The 18,275-nt window shown below is 34.4% G+C and overlaps 1 protein-coding gene across 11 annotated transcripts in view; it reads left to right on the top strand.

Moving 5' to 3' along the window:
- Nucleotides 1–18,275, top strand: part of LOC131034223 (mannosylglycoprotein endo-beta-mannosidase) — a 155,920-nt gene that overhangs the window by 134,147 nt on the left and 3,498 nt on the right. For all 11 annotated transcript variants that reach the window (XM_057965629.2, XM_057965626.2, XM_057965619.2 and 8 more), the window contains 2 exons: nucleotides 4,360–4,529; nucleotides 4,650–4,854. In XM_057965629.2, the coding sequence (XP_057821612.1) occupies nucleotides 4,360–4,529; nucleotides 4,650–4,854 (375 nt within the window). The remainder of the gene's footprint in view (nucleotides 1–4,359; nucleotides 4,530–4,649; nucleotides 4,855–18,275) is intronic.

Raw genomic sequence — 18,275 nt, 5'->3', positions numbered from 1 at the left:
GACTATGAAGAGACATTTGCTCCTGTTGCCAGATACACTTCTGTCCGAGCAACTTTGGCTATTGCAACATCTAAGGGATGGAAAATCCATCAAATGGATGTTAAGATTGTTTTTCTGAATGGTAAGATTGAAGAAGAAGTTTATTTGGAGCAACCTGAAGGTTTTGTGATTCATGAGGTTGAATCACATGTCTGCAGATTAAAGAAAGCCCTATATGGACTTAAACAGGCCCCCAGAGCATGGTATGAAAGAATTGATCACTATCTCTTGGAATTAGGGTTTTCCAAGAATGACGGAGATCCATATCTCTACTACAAAGTAATCAATGGTGAATTGTTAATTCTTTTTCTTTATGTTGATGATCTACTAATTACAGGAGAGGATAATCGTATTTCTCGGTGTAAGAAAGAATTAGCCTCTGAGTTTGATATGAAGGATTTAGGAATTCTTCACTACTTCCTTGGATTGGAAGTTTGGCAGTAGGCAGATGGTATAATCCTTAATCAAGGAAAATACACCATTGATATACTCAAGAGATTTGGAATGATGGATTGTAGATCCATGACCACACCTATGGAGACAAATCTGCACAAGCTAAAGGAAGCAGCTGCAGAATCATAGTTTGCAGATCCTACCCTCTACAGACAAATTATTGGATCTCTGATGTATTTGGTAAACACAAGACCTGATATATGTTATGCTATTAATACACTAAGTCAGTTCATGTGTGAACCTAGGGAAATACATCTTGTTGCTGCAAAGCATATTCTAAGATATCTTCGAGGAACTATTGGTTTTGGTCTGAAATATAAAAATGTAGACCTTGACTTACATGGATTCACTGATTCTAATTGGGATGAAAGCGTAGTTGACAAGAAAAGAACATCGGGATGTTGCTTCAGTTTAGGCTCAAGAATGATCTCATGGATATGTAGAAAACAGTCTTCAGATGCTCAGAGTTCTACAGAAGCTGAATACATTGCAGCCTCCATGGAAGCAAGAGAAGCAGTATGGCTCCGGAAATTGCTTGTAGGATTGTTTGGTTAGCCCTTAAATCCTACTGTCATCTATTGTGACAATTAGAGTTGCATCAAACTTTCAATGAATCCAGTATTTCATGACAGGTCTAAACACATTGAGATTCCTTATCACTATGTTCGAGATATGGTGGAAAGGAATGTGATCTGACTGAATTATATTAGTACAGGTGATTAGATTGCAGACATTCTTACCAAGCCTCTCTCTAGGATCAAGATTGAACACTTTAGAGATAAACTTGGTATGGTTGAAAATGTTATTTGATTTTGAGATAGAGTCTCATTTATTTTGATATACTAATACATTTAAGATGTTTAATGTGTAAACTCTTTCATTTGTCATGTGTGTGACTCCATGACTTCATGGCCCCCCTGTGAACATTATTGAAGGGTGACGACTTTTCAATAATGAACACTTGCTTCAAATTGATATTGTAAGGTTACAATTTTACAATTATCAATTTATCTATCTTGATGGATATCACGTGGCTTGATATCTGTGGACATGTCATGATAGTATATATCTCTGAGACATTATGGTAGATATCAGTTGGTTGGTATCATTAAATAAACCTTAATTATGATAGAGATCTTCATGGTGAATATTATGGACATAATATTCGTGGACATGCCATGAATCATTATCAGTATGGTAGGCATCATGTGACTTGATGCTAGTGCACATACCTTACTTGATAATTGTGAGTTATGGTGAGTATCATGAGACTTGGTATTCATTGTTGAACCATATCTCTGAATATCATTATGGTGTGATATCTCTTCTCTTCACAATCAATGGATGAATTGTGATGTTTTCTCTAACATGAAATATGTCCTCCCTAGCTAAGAGGGAGTGTTAATTCTAGTAATGTCGGTCGTACAATTTCATAATTCCGATGCTTACATGTTAACATATTAATTTATATGATAAACAATAAATGTTATCTTATGCCACCGGTTACACCCCTTCATGTTAACAGGTTGGGGTTAAACGATTTATAATAAATCGTGATTAGTCAAGCAAGTTGTTTGTTAACGAACGGTGATATTAGGAGTGGTACGTAGGGAAGAGATGTTTCTTCCCATGTGGAAAGACATATCTCTTCTCTACGAACCCTCTCATTCACATATATAACATGCATACAATGGGAGGAGGACAATACCGAAATTGATAAGTGTTGTCCTTCCGTTCCATTCACACTACTGCAGTTCGAAGTAAATTCCAGACTATATCTTCATCTGTTCTAGCCTCTTGATCACAGAATTTAGATAAAATTAACAATTACGACTGTAAGCCTTATCTTCTAATAATTATTTATTATTATTCTAATAGAATCATTGTATTGCATATGTGAGAATTTTTCGAGTTAGGAATAAGAGGACTCGTGATTCACCCAATGCTAAAAATAGCAAACTAAAAAGAAGAAAAAAAAACACTTGCTATTAAGGTGACTTTATTACATCTGTAAGCCTTATCTTCTAATAATTATTTATTATTATTCTAATAGAATCATTGTATTGCATATGTGAGAATTTGTCGAGTTAGGAATAAGAGGACTCGTTAACTTTGTGTAGCATTTGTTTTATTCTTTGAAGCAGGTATGTATGCTTTTAAGAAATTACTACTTTACAATATTGCATTATGTTTCTTACTATTAGTAGAGTGTTTCTTTTGTTTAAACTAATCCTGTTGTTTGATGCAAAACAGTTGGCCTTTGCTATAAACCAGTGGAAAGCATTTGTTTTCAGTTCATGTTATTGTTTAATTGCATAAACACAAAAACCTTTTGGTGAGATAAAAAAAATTCAAGTCTTTTTCTCAAACCTCCAAGATCAAAAAGATAGGTCAAGTTTACTTTCATGTTATTTATTTTCATGCATAATCACAGATGAGGAAATTGTTGAATGTGCATAAATAGTAAGCTTGTTTGTTGTTTTAGATTAGGGACCTTCCCCTGCGAATTTGAAGAGGCTATTTCCTCACGCATTGTTCCAGTTTGAGTTGCCCTAAAAAGAACAAATTAAAATGCTAACAAATACAACTGCAGAAATTGAATGTGAATAACATGTACCCCTAGGTGACTAAGTTTGGTTGGGTTAACAGCCTGATGAGCCTGTCCTTCATAATTTTTTTGTGTATCCATGCTGACAACGATTGTCATGGCCATTTTTTAATACTTTGATGCAGCAAACCCCTCTGAACATAATTTTCAAGTTTTCATGCTTAACATATCCTTGAAGTTCCTTTGAAGCCACATGAACATTGGATGAAGTATGTCAGGTCTGATGGTGCAGGATTGGTTATGTTGAGTCAGGTTGTCCTTATCTTTCATCATGTGTCTTGACTCTTGACATGTTGGTATCCGGAGCTGATATTTAATTCATTTGAGGTCTGTTTCATCATCAAGTGCTATCATGTTGAAAAGCGTCTGGTTTTATATTCAAGAGAAGAACATACTGATGTCTACAATTCCTGTATGACAGACCTGGTTCAATACAAAAAGATTGAACTGGTATACTTCAGCAGAGAAGATCAAGCTGCAGACGTTTTCATACCCTCAGCTTCAATAAACTTCAAAAATATTGGGTTGTTAGGGATAGTGCTTGTTTATTTCCTAGGTGAACATATTTTTAGTATTATTTTAGGAAGTTGTCATTAAATGGTACCATGTGTTTATGAGCATTTTATGAGTCACAAAGAAAGTAAACAATTTAGCTGGAGCATACAAACTTTCAGAAATGTTGCATTGGTAGATTTTCCTCTATCTTGTTTCATCCAACATGGTCATTTTTTATACATTTGATTAGTACGTTCATGTTTTTTATTTCCTTATTTTGAAGGTGAAATAATCATAGCATAACTTGTTTTTCTTTTGAATTTTTATAAAACATATGAAAAATTATATATTATGATGTCTTTTTTCTTTTGTTTTTCTTATTTCATCAAAAGTTTGAAAGCTTTTTTTGAGAAAGAATGTTGTAGTAGAAAAACATTTGAGAGAATAACTCAGAAGAAGCCATAGTATTTAGATAAAAGGAAACTGATATAAATAAGTATGTGTCCAGGTCATGCAAGTCTATAATGTTTCCTTGTGTCTTTGCATTTTTTTTTTTCAGTGAGGTTTAAGATGGCTTTTAAAGTTGAAGGAAAACAGGAACTAGATTGATTTTATACGTTAATTATCTTTTATCTGGAAGGTTCATTGGAATTATGTTGCCCAGGTTGTGCAGATTAGTATATGAGAAATTAGGGAAATCCATAAAATGTTTTCTTTTGGAGTTCTAGTACTATGTTTTTGTCTGATATAGCATGTATTTGCAGCTTTTCTTTTATAGGCCAAACTTATGGTGGCCAAATGGCTTGGGTAAACAAGCCTTATACAAAGTGGACATCACTGTTGATGTAAAAGGGTATGAAGAGTCAGATTCTTGGAGTCAATTATTTGGATTTCGAAAGATTGATAGTCATATAGATCCTGCAACTGGAGGAAGGTAAGCCTTGAATATATACATCTGTAATATCTGTGGGTGCATAACCCAGATCACATAATATATTGACATAAAAATTGATTCTAATTGTAGTAATCTAGAATTTTGTTTCTTATATTACAGATTATTTAAAGTAAATGGAGAACCTGTATTTATTCGAGGAGGAAATTGGATACTATCTGATGGCTTGCTACGGCTTTCAGAGAAACGGTATGAAACAGATATAAAGTTCCATGCTGAAATGAATTTTAATATGATTCGTTGTTGGGGTGGAGGATTGGCAGAGCGTCCAGAATTTTATCATTATTGTGATGTATATGGTTTGCTGGTAATAGTTCCTGAACCCTTCTTTATATGGTTAAACATGATTTTCTCATATTTTAAATGCCAAAACATGTGCAATGAACTTAGCTAGCTACAAGTGATGCAAATGCTGCCATATTCTTGAAATAGATACAGTGGATGTAAAATCTCTGGTTATATTTGTTTTTAGCATGTGAGTCCTAATATTTTCAAGTTCTCTTTCCCTCTTTCGCTATGACACATTAGAATAAATGCTCATAAGACCAGTTCATAACATGATGTTATTTCGTTGCCTATTTGATCATCAAGAGTCAGGACCATAAATCACACAATTTTTGTAGAATAAAAATAAAGAAAAAGATGGAATTGTCTTTAAACTTGTAAAAAGTGTTAGGTAGATATAACAAATACATCTCTCTAGGATAGTGATGGCTTGTTGCACACCGATAATAATGATTTGTGTCCGTATTTTGAGTTTCGAAAGTCTTATGTTAGCATTTTAAGCTGTCTATCTTAGGTCACAAAACGAAATAATATGTAAAGAAACCTTTTGTCAAATTAGAAGGGGAAGCTTTTTTGTAATAGAGAACAAATCTTAACCCTAGAACTTGAGGAAATGGACATTTTGATTTTGGGAGTGTCTTATAGTAAGATTTTAAATTGTCTCGTTTAGGACAACACAAAACAAGACATGTAAATATATTCGTTTTTTTCAAATTATAAGGGTATACTACCGTGTAATAAAAACTTAAAAGCAAAACAAAAGCGTAGAAGATATAATAGATGTACCTTTTCTGAGAAAAAAAAAGTGTTAGCAAGATATAAATAGATAAAACTCTCTAAGTGACGTTTTGTTGCAAACCAACAATAACACTTTGTGACCCTATTTTGACTTCTGGAAAGTCTTATGTTAGCATTTAAATTGTTGCTTTAGGACAACACAAAATTAAACGATATGTAAGGATAAATCATTTTTAAAATTAGAAGGGTTTTTTTTTTAGTAATAGGAAACAAAACTATACTTAGAACTCAAGGAAATGAACATTTTGATTCTGGGAAAGTCATATGGTAATATTTTAAATTGTCCCTTTTAGAACAACACAAAATGAAACATGTAAGGATAAGCATTTTTTTAAATTAGAAGGGGAAACTACCTTGTAACAAAAAGTAAAATGAAACCCTAGAACCTAAGGAAATGAGCTCTAGTTTTCAACAATATATACAAGTTAAATCTCTAGGTTTTGCACATGCATTACAAACAAACTAAAGAGTTGTCTTTAGTTCTTGGCAATATCAACATTTATAAAGATATGAGAGATTTTTACATTTTTTCTTGAAAGTAAAAACCTACAGTAGTCAACAAATGCTGCCATTCTCAAGCTAAAAGCAGAGACTAGAAAGCACAAGTACAACACAAAACTTAGAATTGGATTATACACAAAAAGTTTTGAAAATCGAATGGAGGAAATTGTGTACAAAACTACAATCTCCAATTTGGTGAAATCTGCAATGCAAAACCTTCGATTTTCAATTAAAAAATAACCATTTACTTAAAAATTAAAATACACACACAAGATCACACAAAAACCTGAATTGTATTCTTAGTGGAAATATGCATAAAAATTATCCTTAGAAAATCTATTTGTACAATATTTTACATGATGTATAAATAAAAAACAACTGTAGTTCCTAGGCCAAATACATCAACAAAAATTAGAAATCTTAAAGTAGATCTATGATAAGAACAAATATCTCTATAAATAGACCTTTTAGGATGTCATCTAAAATTAACATGACTATGAATAAATCTTCTTATAAGATCATCTTAAAATAATTGTCTCCCCAAAATTATGACTAAAAATAGTTATGGTTAAAAGTGACATGAACTAAAAATAGCCAGTTTGATGGTTGGCTCCTTGCAGTGATGCAGATGTAGCTTCCTCATTCTAACTCAAATCTGGAAACCCTAAACACGATGAAGAAGCTTTGAGAGTCCAAACTTACTCCTAAATGAACACTTTACATGATCTCGGTTTTGAATCATCAGATTGGCAAACTTGAATCGCTTTAAATGAAGAGGGAAGGAAATGATAAACCTTTCAAAGTATTCCTTCCAAACACTTATTACCTTATGTGAAGTTTGTGAACTTCGTGTTATGAATCTCTACCATATATATTGGAACCACAATTCACATTCTCGGATTTGACTCACACTCGACATACCCAAATTCTTTTGACTCAACAAAGAACTTAGAAAACCCTAAACACGATGAAGAAGCTTTGAGAGTCCAAACTTACTCCTAAATGAACACTTTACATGATCTCGGTTTTGAATCATCAGATTGGCAAACTTGAATCGCTTTAAATGAAGAGGGAAGGAAATGATAAACCTTTCAAAGTATTCCTTCCAAACACTTATTACCTTATGTGAAGTTTGTGAACTTCGTGTTATGAATCTCTAACATATATATTGGAACCACAATTCACATTCTCGGATTTGACTCAAACTCGACAGACCCAAATTCTTTTGACTCAACAAAGAACTTCGAAAACCCTAAACACGATGAAGAAGCTTTGAGAGTCCAAACTTACTCCTAAATGAACACTTTACATGATCTCGGTTTTGAATCATCAGAAGGAAATGATAAACCTTTCAAAGTATTCCTTCCAAACACTTATTACCTTATGTGAAGTTTGTGAACTTCGTGTTATGAAGCTCTACCATATATATTGGAACCACAATTCACATTCTCGGATTTGACTCAAACTCGACATACCCAAATTTTTTTGACTCAACAAAGAACTTAGAAAACTTTGACTACTTAAGAAATACTTAAATTACTTAAAAACGCAAACTTTATACAAAATGCAATTACAAAACATATCAAATGAGTCTAAATTGCTGGTGAAGTGCTTTCTATGAGTTATATTTGAATACAGTAGAGTACAAATAACACCATCATATCAATACAACAAACAATTGATTACTATTATGAATTTATGATGATTGTTTTGGAAAATCATCATCATGAATTTCATTACCCTGCAAGTTACAAATTATAGTCATTTACAATACTCCCTTGTTCTAGTGAAAACATAGGGAGAGGGTGAGGGTCTAGTCTTCGCAATTAATGGGGGCTCCTCGCTCGTTCTAGAAGATTGTGGCTTGACCTTGCTATTAGATGGCACTAACTCCTTTGCTTCATGTTGTACAAAGTCTCCCTGATGCCATCTAATCCAAACTCTCATGTTTTTGTTGTTACCGCATCCATCACAACTCGCCTTTTGAAATCAGTAAGATTGTCCTCTGGGAACATAAGGGTTTACTCATCTTGTGTAGTCCTAGATGCTATAGGGATCAATATAATCCGAGTTAATAAAATCCTATATCGATGTGTCCTCCACCTTTCTTTTATGTAGTTGAAGGTTGTGTTGAACAAAAATAAGGTTATTGAGATATTGTTGAATCAACTTATTGCACTTTTTCATGTGAATGGACTCATTCAAACTTCGATTGTGCTCACATTTAGAAGTGCTACAAGGCTGAAACAAAATTTAGAAGGCTAGCTTTTGAAGATTTGGGATATATCCACCCTAATTTTCCCACCAAGAATTTGTAAATAAGATAATCAAGGTTTGTAAGCAATATTAGTAATTGTAATTTATAAGATTACATATCGTAGGCACCTATTTCTTGCCATGAATGATACTTTAAGATACAATACCTTATGAAAGATATCTTAATTTGCAACACACGGTATTCTTGCTTCATTTCCTCTCCCCGCAACAATTGCTTCTTCAATAGAATCAGCTAATGGGTATTGAGCCTCTCTTAGTTATGAATAGAGTCTCTTTTTTTCTTTTGAGCTTTTCTCCTGCAATGTGGATCTAAAAACAATAATTCTTTTGGAGATTAAGTGACAAGTGAACATTTAGGTTTTTGGCGCTCTCTTTTCTGGTCATGTTGTTTCGATGTTTGGTCTTTCCAGATGCTAGACCTTTTTGATAGATAGGCGTTTGGTATTTCGATTGCTCGATTCCCCAAGTGGTTGATGGTCTCACAGAGAGCTTCCCTTGTTCTTTGACAAATAGCTCCTTGGTCTCTTTTTTGGCTTCCAGAAGCCCTGTGGCAGTTGGTTCCAAGTTTCTTTCCTCAGTCTTTTGCCAGACCCTTGAAGATAGCGAAGATCATGATTCTGATGACCGCAAGTCATCTTTGCCTCTTCATTTTGATTTGTGCATATCATGCCAATCCGATAGTTTCAATGTTTTCTCATTACTTTTTCGTTCTCTCTAGGGTTTATTGTAAATATTTTGTTTTGTTCCTAGTATCCTGTTTAGGAACTCTTTTTGAGTTCTCTCTTGATTTTGAGGGTATTCCTTTCCCTTAAAATCTTCTATTTACTCTTTCATGTTATTTTAATTCCCCTACTTTAATATTCAATATATTTTCAGGCCTTGGCCTTTTATTTTAAAAAAACAAACAAACTTATTTTTATTAGAATATTGTAATGTTTATTTAATGGTCATCTTAGTCTTTTTAGTCGTCTTTAGTTTATTTAGTTTCTCTTTTCAGCTTCAGTTTACGATTGTTTCTTTTAGAAACATCGTCTCTTGTAAATTATTTATATAGAGCTCTTGCTCTATTGTTTAATAACATCGAATATTTTAACATGGTATCAGAGCCCAGGTTGCTCATCTGGGTCTGACTCCCTTATGGGAGGGCTCAGGGGTTTGGGAGGGCTTTTCCAACTCTCAGTTTTGGTACGGATTTGTCGTATAGGGTTACATTTTTGCTTCAGATCTGATTCTGGCCGCCTTGGTTCATGGGTTGCTTTTGGTGACAGATCTGCGTTTGTTTACAACTAGGATTTTTGTGATTTTTTTGTGTGGGATCTCAATTGTGCGTCATTTCTGACTACATGCGATGGCTTGTTGTCATAACCCCTCTTTGGACATTGGATTAAATAAATACGATAATTAAAACATTTATTAATTAACATTTAATAATATTGGAAAATCGTCTCATTCATGAGACTTCACGATTTTCCTCTAATATATAATTATTAATTTTTATTATTATTTGTTATGAATAATAATTGTTATATATGATTATTATATAATAACTATCAAACAATTATACTGCAATAAGGCAGCGGTCATCAAAGATATGTTAAGGAGGAAATAATCATTAATGATATTAATTAGGATTAATAAATTAGTAATTCGAATAAAGCAACACTAAATTATTATTATATGGTCGACTTATAATATTGATGATCAACTTCATCAGAATATTAATATAGTAGTGATAATAGAGGTGGCAAACAAATATGGAAGGAGAGTCTAAATTTCATTGATAGCCAAATACGTAAAGACCAATATTTTCCACTGACGACCTTAGCAGATCTAGATTAATATTTGACACATAATGTAGTGAAAGTTCATTAGTGGAAGTAAGCGGCAATTGAGAAAATTATCGATAACAAAACATATAGTGGCCAGCGAACACTTAAAGAAGCGATTAATTAATATTAAGACAATAAACAACGATACGATTTGTTGGAAAATAAACCATGGCAGCCTCCTTTAAGACAAGAGATTCAACTTGGTGAAGACCATATAGAAGGTGCGATCATTACCAAGTGCTTCAACTATCCCGATAAAACAATAACAAAACACATGATCATCCAAGGGGTGTGAGATTAGTAAAACAATATCCATTCAAATGTTAATCAATAAAAGACAGATTTGTTGGTAAAGATTACCTTCGTAAAGAAAGGATGTGCCCCCTCGGTGTTATCTACCCAAAAGGTATATGACATTTAGAAAATATATATGTAGAGAAAAAGAAAAGGGAGGAGGGAGGAGAAGAAGGCTACTACATGGTTAAGGAGAAAGGCCTGAACACTACAACAGCAGGTTACACACAGGTAAGTCAAGTAGGAATATTTAATTATGTGTTAATAAATATAAATAATGAACATGCTATTACATATATTAATGAATATAATGCATATTTAATATATATGTCAATGAAGATAATTAAGGCATATTTAATATATATGTTAATGAAGATAATTAAGGCATATTTAATATATATGTTAATATTTTAATATATATGTTAATGAAGTTAATTAAGGCATATTTAATATATATGTTAATGAAGATAATTAAGGCATATTTAATATATATGTTAATGAAGTTAATTAAGGCATATTTAATATATATGTTAATGAAGATAATTAAGGCATATTTAATATATATGTTAATGAATATAATTAAGGCATATTTAATATATATGTTAATGAATATAAGTAATGAATATTTTTGGAATATATGTTAATAAATAAATATGAATATATGTTAATGAATAGTTTTTTGAATATATGTTATGGAATACTAAGAATACGTAAATGTAGATTATGGAATGGAACATAGAATGAATTGTTAAATGTAATATAAATGTGATGGAGGCTATAGGGAGGAAACCCCCTTAGCCTAATGGAGGGATTATGATAATCTCTGGAAGGCAGTATATACTGAATATCTATATGCATATATATGGCTTGGTTGATTAAGTTCAACCAAGAAGAGACGGATCTGGCCGGTCCCCTCTAAGGACTTGGATGATGAGATGCATCATCCAAGGCGAGGAATTGACATAGGGTCTTCCTCGGATGGCTTGGGTGTAAGACATTACATCCAAGACAAGAATCGAATTAACCTTCGATTTCCTGGATGGCTTGGAACCGAGATGGGTTCCAAGAAGGGCTTGGAACCAAGATGGGTTCCAAGAAGGCGAGCTTCACGACCGCCTAAGGACATACTTACGTATGGCATTTGTATCCTTTTTATTAGATAAAGATTATGATTATACTAATTAAGTATTTTAAAATTGGATTGCAATTCAGATCAGTTATATATTTATAGATTTGTTTTATTCTAACAATCTATTTTGCAGGATAGTGATCCCTAACTAGTAGGGACATTACACCTGTAGCGTGATTTCTCTGTTCATGGCTTCTTTTCTTTGCGACACTATTTTGCGATCGCAATTTTTGTGTTTTGTGACTGTCTTCCTACAACCTGGTGTTATCCTGCACAATTTTTGTTCCTTTTGGTGTCGTGGTGATGGTTCTTTGTGGTTTCTTCATTGGTTTTTCAACCGCAAGACCTTTGTGTTTACCCTTCTGCTTCAAAACTTTGATTTGTTTTGTGCGATTTCTTGGCACCATTTTTTGGTGGTTTTGATTTGTTTTGTGGGAGATTTGTGATAGCTCTTTCGGTGTTTGTTCTGTGCTCAAATCCATGTAGCTCTTGTTTTACGTGTTGGGTCTGATGTTTCAATGCGATGGTTCCGAGATTTCGACGCCCTCTCTGTTTCTGGCTCTTCAATGAAGAATGCAATAGCTTTGTTGAAATCTCCTGCAGCTAGGGCTTTTTAATTTTTCCCCATAAAAAGTTATTTGGTGGGTTTTAATAATTTTTTCCTTTTAAAATTTTTTTTTGATGGGTTTATAATTTTTTGCCTTAAAAAATTATTGGTGGGGTTTTTATAAATTTTTTTCCCTTAAAAAATTTTCTATTCGGTTTTAATAATTTTTTCTCTTAATAAATTCTGGGAGGGTTTAAATGTTTTTTATCCTTAAAAATTCTGTTGGGTTTTACCCTTTTTTTTTGGTGCCACAGGGTATCCTCGTGACCTAGCCCAACACCCATTTTGGGGCGAGTTGAGGCGAGACTAGTCCTTGGGGATGGAGCCTATAGCTCACTTGGGTTTTACCGTTTTTCCTCAAAAACGAAGTTTTGTATTTTGATCCGTGTCTTGGATTTTGTGTCTTGGGTTTTGACGATTTTTCACCTCAAAAATCATGTCCGGTTTTGATCGATTTTTCTCCTCAAAAATCTTGTCTGGTCATCTATAATTCGCAATGTTCGCATGGGATTCTGGGTTTTGCCTGATCTTATCCTCAAAAATCATGGGTATAGATGTTCCTGCCTTAGGGATTTTACCGTTTTTTCCAAAAAAATGATTCTTTGTGATCTTCAGTTTTTGGGTTTGGTGATTTTTTCCTCAAAAATCGTGGCTTCTTGCAGTCTATTTTGGGTCGTCATGCTCATTTGCAAAAGTTTGTGGACGATTTGTGTTATCTAGAAGTTCTCCAGATTTTGGGAGGGTCAGTGGCAGGCTCATGTCACATAACGTTTTGAGAAGGGGGCAGCCTTCTTTGTTTTTCTCTAGGTAGTTAAACCGATGACCATTAAGGGAGGGTATTAGAATATTGTAATGTTTCTTTAATGGTCATCTTAGTCTTCTTAGTCATCTTTAGTTTATTTAGTTAGTTTCGATTTTCAACTTCAGTTTACGATTGTTTCTTTTAGAAACATCGTCTCTTGTAAATTCTTTATATAGAGCTCTCGCTCTATTGTTTAATAACATCTAATATTTTAACAATTTTATCTTTACTCTTAGGTGCCTTTTTTTGGTGCACCTAGGCTACCATCAACCCTCTATGAGGCAAATTTTGAATCTTTTGTATTTTGAAGGATGAGAGTTGTAAATAAGGTCATCAAGACCATATGTGATGTAATAAGGTCAACAAGACCATTGGTTTGTATGTTGAGTCTCAATAGGAGCCATGTTGGCACAAATTGGCAAAATTGGCTTGATGTGGGAAAAATGCCTCCATAGGTCTAATATGATATTTTGTGTTGTGTAAGGGTCTTTTAGGCCTATTTGGACCTATTTGAATCAATATTGAGTCATAGGAGTCATGGATCAAGTCTAGGTACAATTTGGAGCAAAATTGTCATCATTGTCAAAAAAAAAGCTCAAGCAACTTTTGTGTTTTGAAGGGTAATTAGGTGATTGTTAGTGAAGTTGGTTTCCAAGGTGGTTATAACCGATGGGAGGCCTGAAAAGTGTTGAAAAGGCTCTTCCCACGTGGATTTTGAGGTTGGTGTGTTAGATGTAACAAAAAAAATCAATAAAAATTTGGAAGTTTTCTGCACTTTTTCTAAGAATTACCACGTAGCAGACTGTTCATGCTTATCATTCACCATTAAAACTCATCGATGTGCCCTTGGAATCGATTTGGCACTGAAGGAGGGTGAATCCAGTTTCATGTGTTTTTTGTCTCATCAAATTTTGTTGAGTTTTTGAAAAGATATCTTAAATTTTGTAAAACCTGCCTAAACCCTGATCTAGGGTAAACCCGAGAGGGGAAAACTATGTACTCGAGACCATTCCACGTTCATTAATGCTCATTTCTGTGGTGGATGGCCTTGTTGTATTTGTATTTTGTTTATTTTGTTTTTGCAGGGGCTCCATGTAATGTCCCCTTCTCAGGCGTGATGTTTTAGTTGACTGATGGCCTATTTCGGAGACTCGTAGGCTACTCAATGGGTGAAATTAGGGTTTCCAATTTTGGAGGTTGTTGTTGCTCGTGAATTAGAGTTTGGATCGCGGATTCTTTCTGTGTTTTCAGAGGGCTTCGCAGTGGTATGTCCGGTTTTGCGTTCCGAGCACTTTTTGGAATTTACTATTTTTAGTAAATTCTATTTCTGGCAGTGGTCCTGATTATTTCGACATAGTTGGTTCTCTTCTTCAGTTGGTTCAGTTGGCTTCGTCACTTTTGGCCTTGAGATGTTTTTGGAGAGATAAGTTCATTTCATTTAAATAATGTTATGTTTTAATGTTATATTTTAAAGTTGACCGCTTGGCCTAGCTTCATCACTTCAAGTTGTTTTAAAAGGTGGTCTTCAAGGGTGGACGCATCATGGAAGGGATTTAATATTTCCTAAGGTCTAAAATCTTGCTTATGAAAAGGGGTGCCAACTTTATGAAGAGAAGTGAATTAAAATAAAGGTTAATTAAAGCTTTTAAAAGTGGCGCCATCTCTTGGAGGAAAATTCAAATGTGAAATTAGGGCGCACTTTCTAGAAGCCTTTAGAGATTCCTTGTTAAGCTTATAAATGGAGGCCTCTTCCCTTCATTTGGCATCTGATGTCTATGGAAGTGTTACTCTGCCGGAATGGTATTGGGGTTGCTTCGAGGAATGAATGCCTCCTAGCCTTGGCATTGCTTCTTGCTTGAATAATAGCAACTAGTGGTGATTTAGTGTAGTTGTGAGAGTTTGTAGTGAGGATTGTATTGTAGCTTGATGCGTGCTGGAAGTTCAGTTATTTGCATTTCATTTCAGTTTCGGGAGTTGCAGTTAGCAGGGCAGATTTGTAGTTTCACTCATATAATTCAAAATAAAAACATATTCATTTTGGGTATTGCATATTTCCTCTTGCTTTGGCTGGGCGCTCCTTTGTGCAAATTTGCAAATTCTAATATGAAGTGTTTTATTTTATAGAGAAGAATCGCCATTCTTGCCTGGCGTCACTGCTGGAAATTGCCTTGGGGTTCGTGTTAAATAATCCGTTGGTTTAATGTCTGATTTCTTGGTATTGGTTTGTTCGCCTCCTTCATAGGAAGCCATTGCTTTTGGTTTTGGGTCATTCGGACTAGTATCGAGAGAGTAGTGAGCATTATAGTGATTCCATGTGTTGCTGATTAAGCATTTCAAGTGCAGGTCTGTCGTAAATCAGAATATTAAGATTGATCCTTGAGTAGAATTTCTTGGACTTATCATTCTTGTTAAGCCCGGGAGAGTCTTCTATATTGTTGCAGCATTGTATAGTCTTAATCTTATGATCTTGGCAAGCATTCACTATCATATTGTAAGCTGAACAGTAGTACTGGCAGCATTTCTTCTCATATTCATTTCATGCTTGTTATTTACATTTAATTCCATTTCTAAGTTCTTAGCATCTCCGCAATATGGTAGCTCCATTCCCACCCTGGGTTTGAAAGCACATGCTTGGTGTCGAGTTTTCCTTCCAGCAGTTGTAATTGTAAAGATCTTCTGACCATATGTTAGTCCATCTTGGGCACATTCTTGGTTAGAGTTGCTTTCAGCATGCACTAAGATCCTTTGACCGTATGTTAGTCCATTTTGGGCACATTCTTGGTTAGAGTTACTTTCAAAATGCTTTAAGACCCTCTGACCATATGCTCACGCCTTGCCCAACCCAGGATCCTGGTGTACATTCTTGGTTAGAGTTGTATTCCGCATCGTTTTGGTTTAAGTGTTAACCCTAATGGATGTGTGTTGCATTACTTTCTGTAATTGAAAAATTGAAAAAATTGGTCTGGGATATTTCACTCCATGTTAACTTTGGCACGTACAAACCTTGAGGAAAAGACTGAAATTTTTGTCCCAGACTGGTAAAACAGTGACATATTGAGTTTGGATGGTGTGTATGCAAGGTGGGACCCCCAAAGGCTTAATGAATGCAGAGAGGAGTGTGGGATGGAGTCACAAACATGTTCCAATGATTGTCAAACCAAAGTGACAAAGCAAATATGAAAAGTTTTTGACTGTCCTCTTGTGTGTTTTGACTGTCCTAACTTGACAGTGAAGTGAATATGTACAATTTGGTCTAAGCATTGAGTAGATGTGGATGTGTGAGGTCTATAGAAGGATTAAGAAGTTCCTTGTAGGCCCTATGGAGTGAGAACGCCCAAAGGATATGTGACTGTCCCTTTACCTATGAAAAGCATCTATTGGCTGTCCTAGAAATCAGTGTGTTGGTTGTGAGTGGTCAATAACCTTGTTGGGTGGTTGGGAGGGTAGAGAGTCTTGTTTAGGCATGTGTTGAAACCTTTGAAGGGATGTCCAAGGGTATTTGGGTTGTGAGCATCCATTGCATGATAAAAGTGGGGGTTGGAACTTTGACAAGCATTGATGTTGGGTAAGAGACTATAAGGGTGAGAGTAGTAATGAAGTGTTGGAAAGTTGAGATTTGGGGTTTGGATATGTTGTTTGGCCCTAGTTGAGTATGTGTCAAGGATTGGAGATGTGTTGTGGAGCATGGGTGTGTTGTTGGGATATGGAAGCCTGGTGAGTAACTAGTGAACCTGTAAGGTTTTAGAGGGTTAACACCTAATTGGATAGGTGATTTGGGAGAAAGATCTCCCCTATTGGTAGAGTCCTGCCCTTCAACGACTTAAAAGTTATTGAGGATAAATGAAGCACACTTTATGTCACTTTAAGGCTTGCAAGCTACTCTAATGCCCTTGTAAGAGCTGTTCCTCTAAAAAAGATTTAATAGACTTCTTTGGTGTGCTTCCCTGTTACACTTGTCATCCAAGTGTCGATCGATCTTATTTCAAACATGCCCTCACCTCTCTGCTACCATCCAAGATAAGTCTATGATAGACCTTACACATGCTTGAGATAGTTGAGGTGCTTATTTTGAGCACTTCTAACACTGACCCTTCAATTAGTTGCTCTTTCTGGATATTGATGCCACTGAAAGATATCAAATTGGTCTTCTCAGGCACTACCTTTACCTCTGCCACATGTTTGGCACACTTTATATGCTGTTAGCTGCTCCTAAATACCTTTCTCTGCTTTCAAAGGCTACAACGGCAATTTAATGTGAAGGAATGGTGAGTTCTAATCAAATACACGAACAATGCTTTCTCAAAAGACAGGTTGGTCCTATTCTAGCCAGGGTGGCCTTATTAAGCAAGGACAAGAAACAATGTTTTTTGTTTGAAAAATCCATAGGGGTGCACATCATTGACATTGGACAACTTATGCATTTTTTTGCTTGAAGTCTAGTTTTTGTTCAAATTTGAAGTTGATTAGCTACAACCATTCCATATGCCTTTTGACTTGGTAAGACAATTTTCACACTCAGAAGCACTCATTTTGACCTTCTATGCACTTGTTCTAATTGAATCTTACTCAAGACTGACCATTCGCCTCATAGGTGCACTCTTAGACCATTTATGCAGCTTTTTTTATTACTGAACTCTCCAAAACTTGTCTAAATGCTCTCTAGAATCCTTGCTATATCATTTCCATACCTTGGACCACTCTCGCCTTTCCCTCCTTTCCCAAATTTGATCTTTTACTTTGCCTCATGCATTAAAATATGTAATGTGCCCTTTTAGGATTTACCTTAATTTAGTCCTGAGACAACATTTCCAACTTAAAGTGAGAATTGTAATACATTTATAAATATAATTTCATTGAATCTGAAGAAGTTTCATTACAATATTTAACTTGTAATCAACTACTGATTAGTAATCAGTAAATATAATCAAGATATTTCTTCATAAATTAATTATGAAGAGATATAACACAAAATAGGGATTATGACCAAACATTTAATACATCAATATGAATGTATACAAAAAGAATTATGGATTAGAATTTGAACCATTGTATTTACAATATATGATAATTATTATATTTTAATTATATTCTTTTATATTTTAATTTAGTTTTTAATATTTTAATTTTATTATTATTATTCATTATTAAATTCTATTTCAAAGTGGGGACATTACAGTCTCCAATTCAAACTCGAGCTAAATGGCCA

This window comes from Cryptomeria japonica, chromosome 3 (genome assembly GCF_030272615.1).
Source record: "Cryptomeria japonica chromosome 3, Sugi_1.0, whole genome shotgun sequence".
Classification (NCBI taxonomy): domain Eukaryota; kingdom Viridiplantae; phylum Streptophyta; class Pinopsida; order Cupressales; family Cupressaceae; genus Cryptomeria; species Cryptomeria japonica.
The sequence above is the reverse complement of the archived record's forward strand: the minus strand, read 5'-3'. Positions and strand labels throughout refer to the sequence as shown.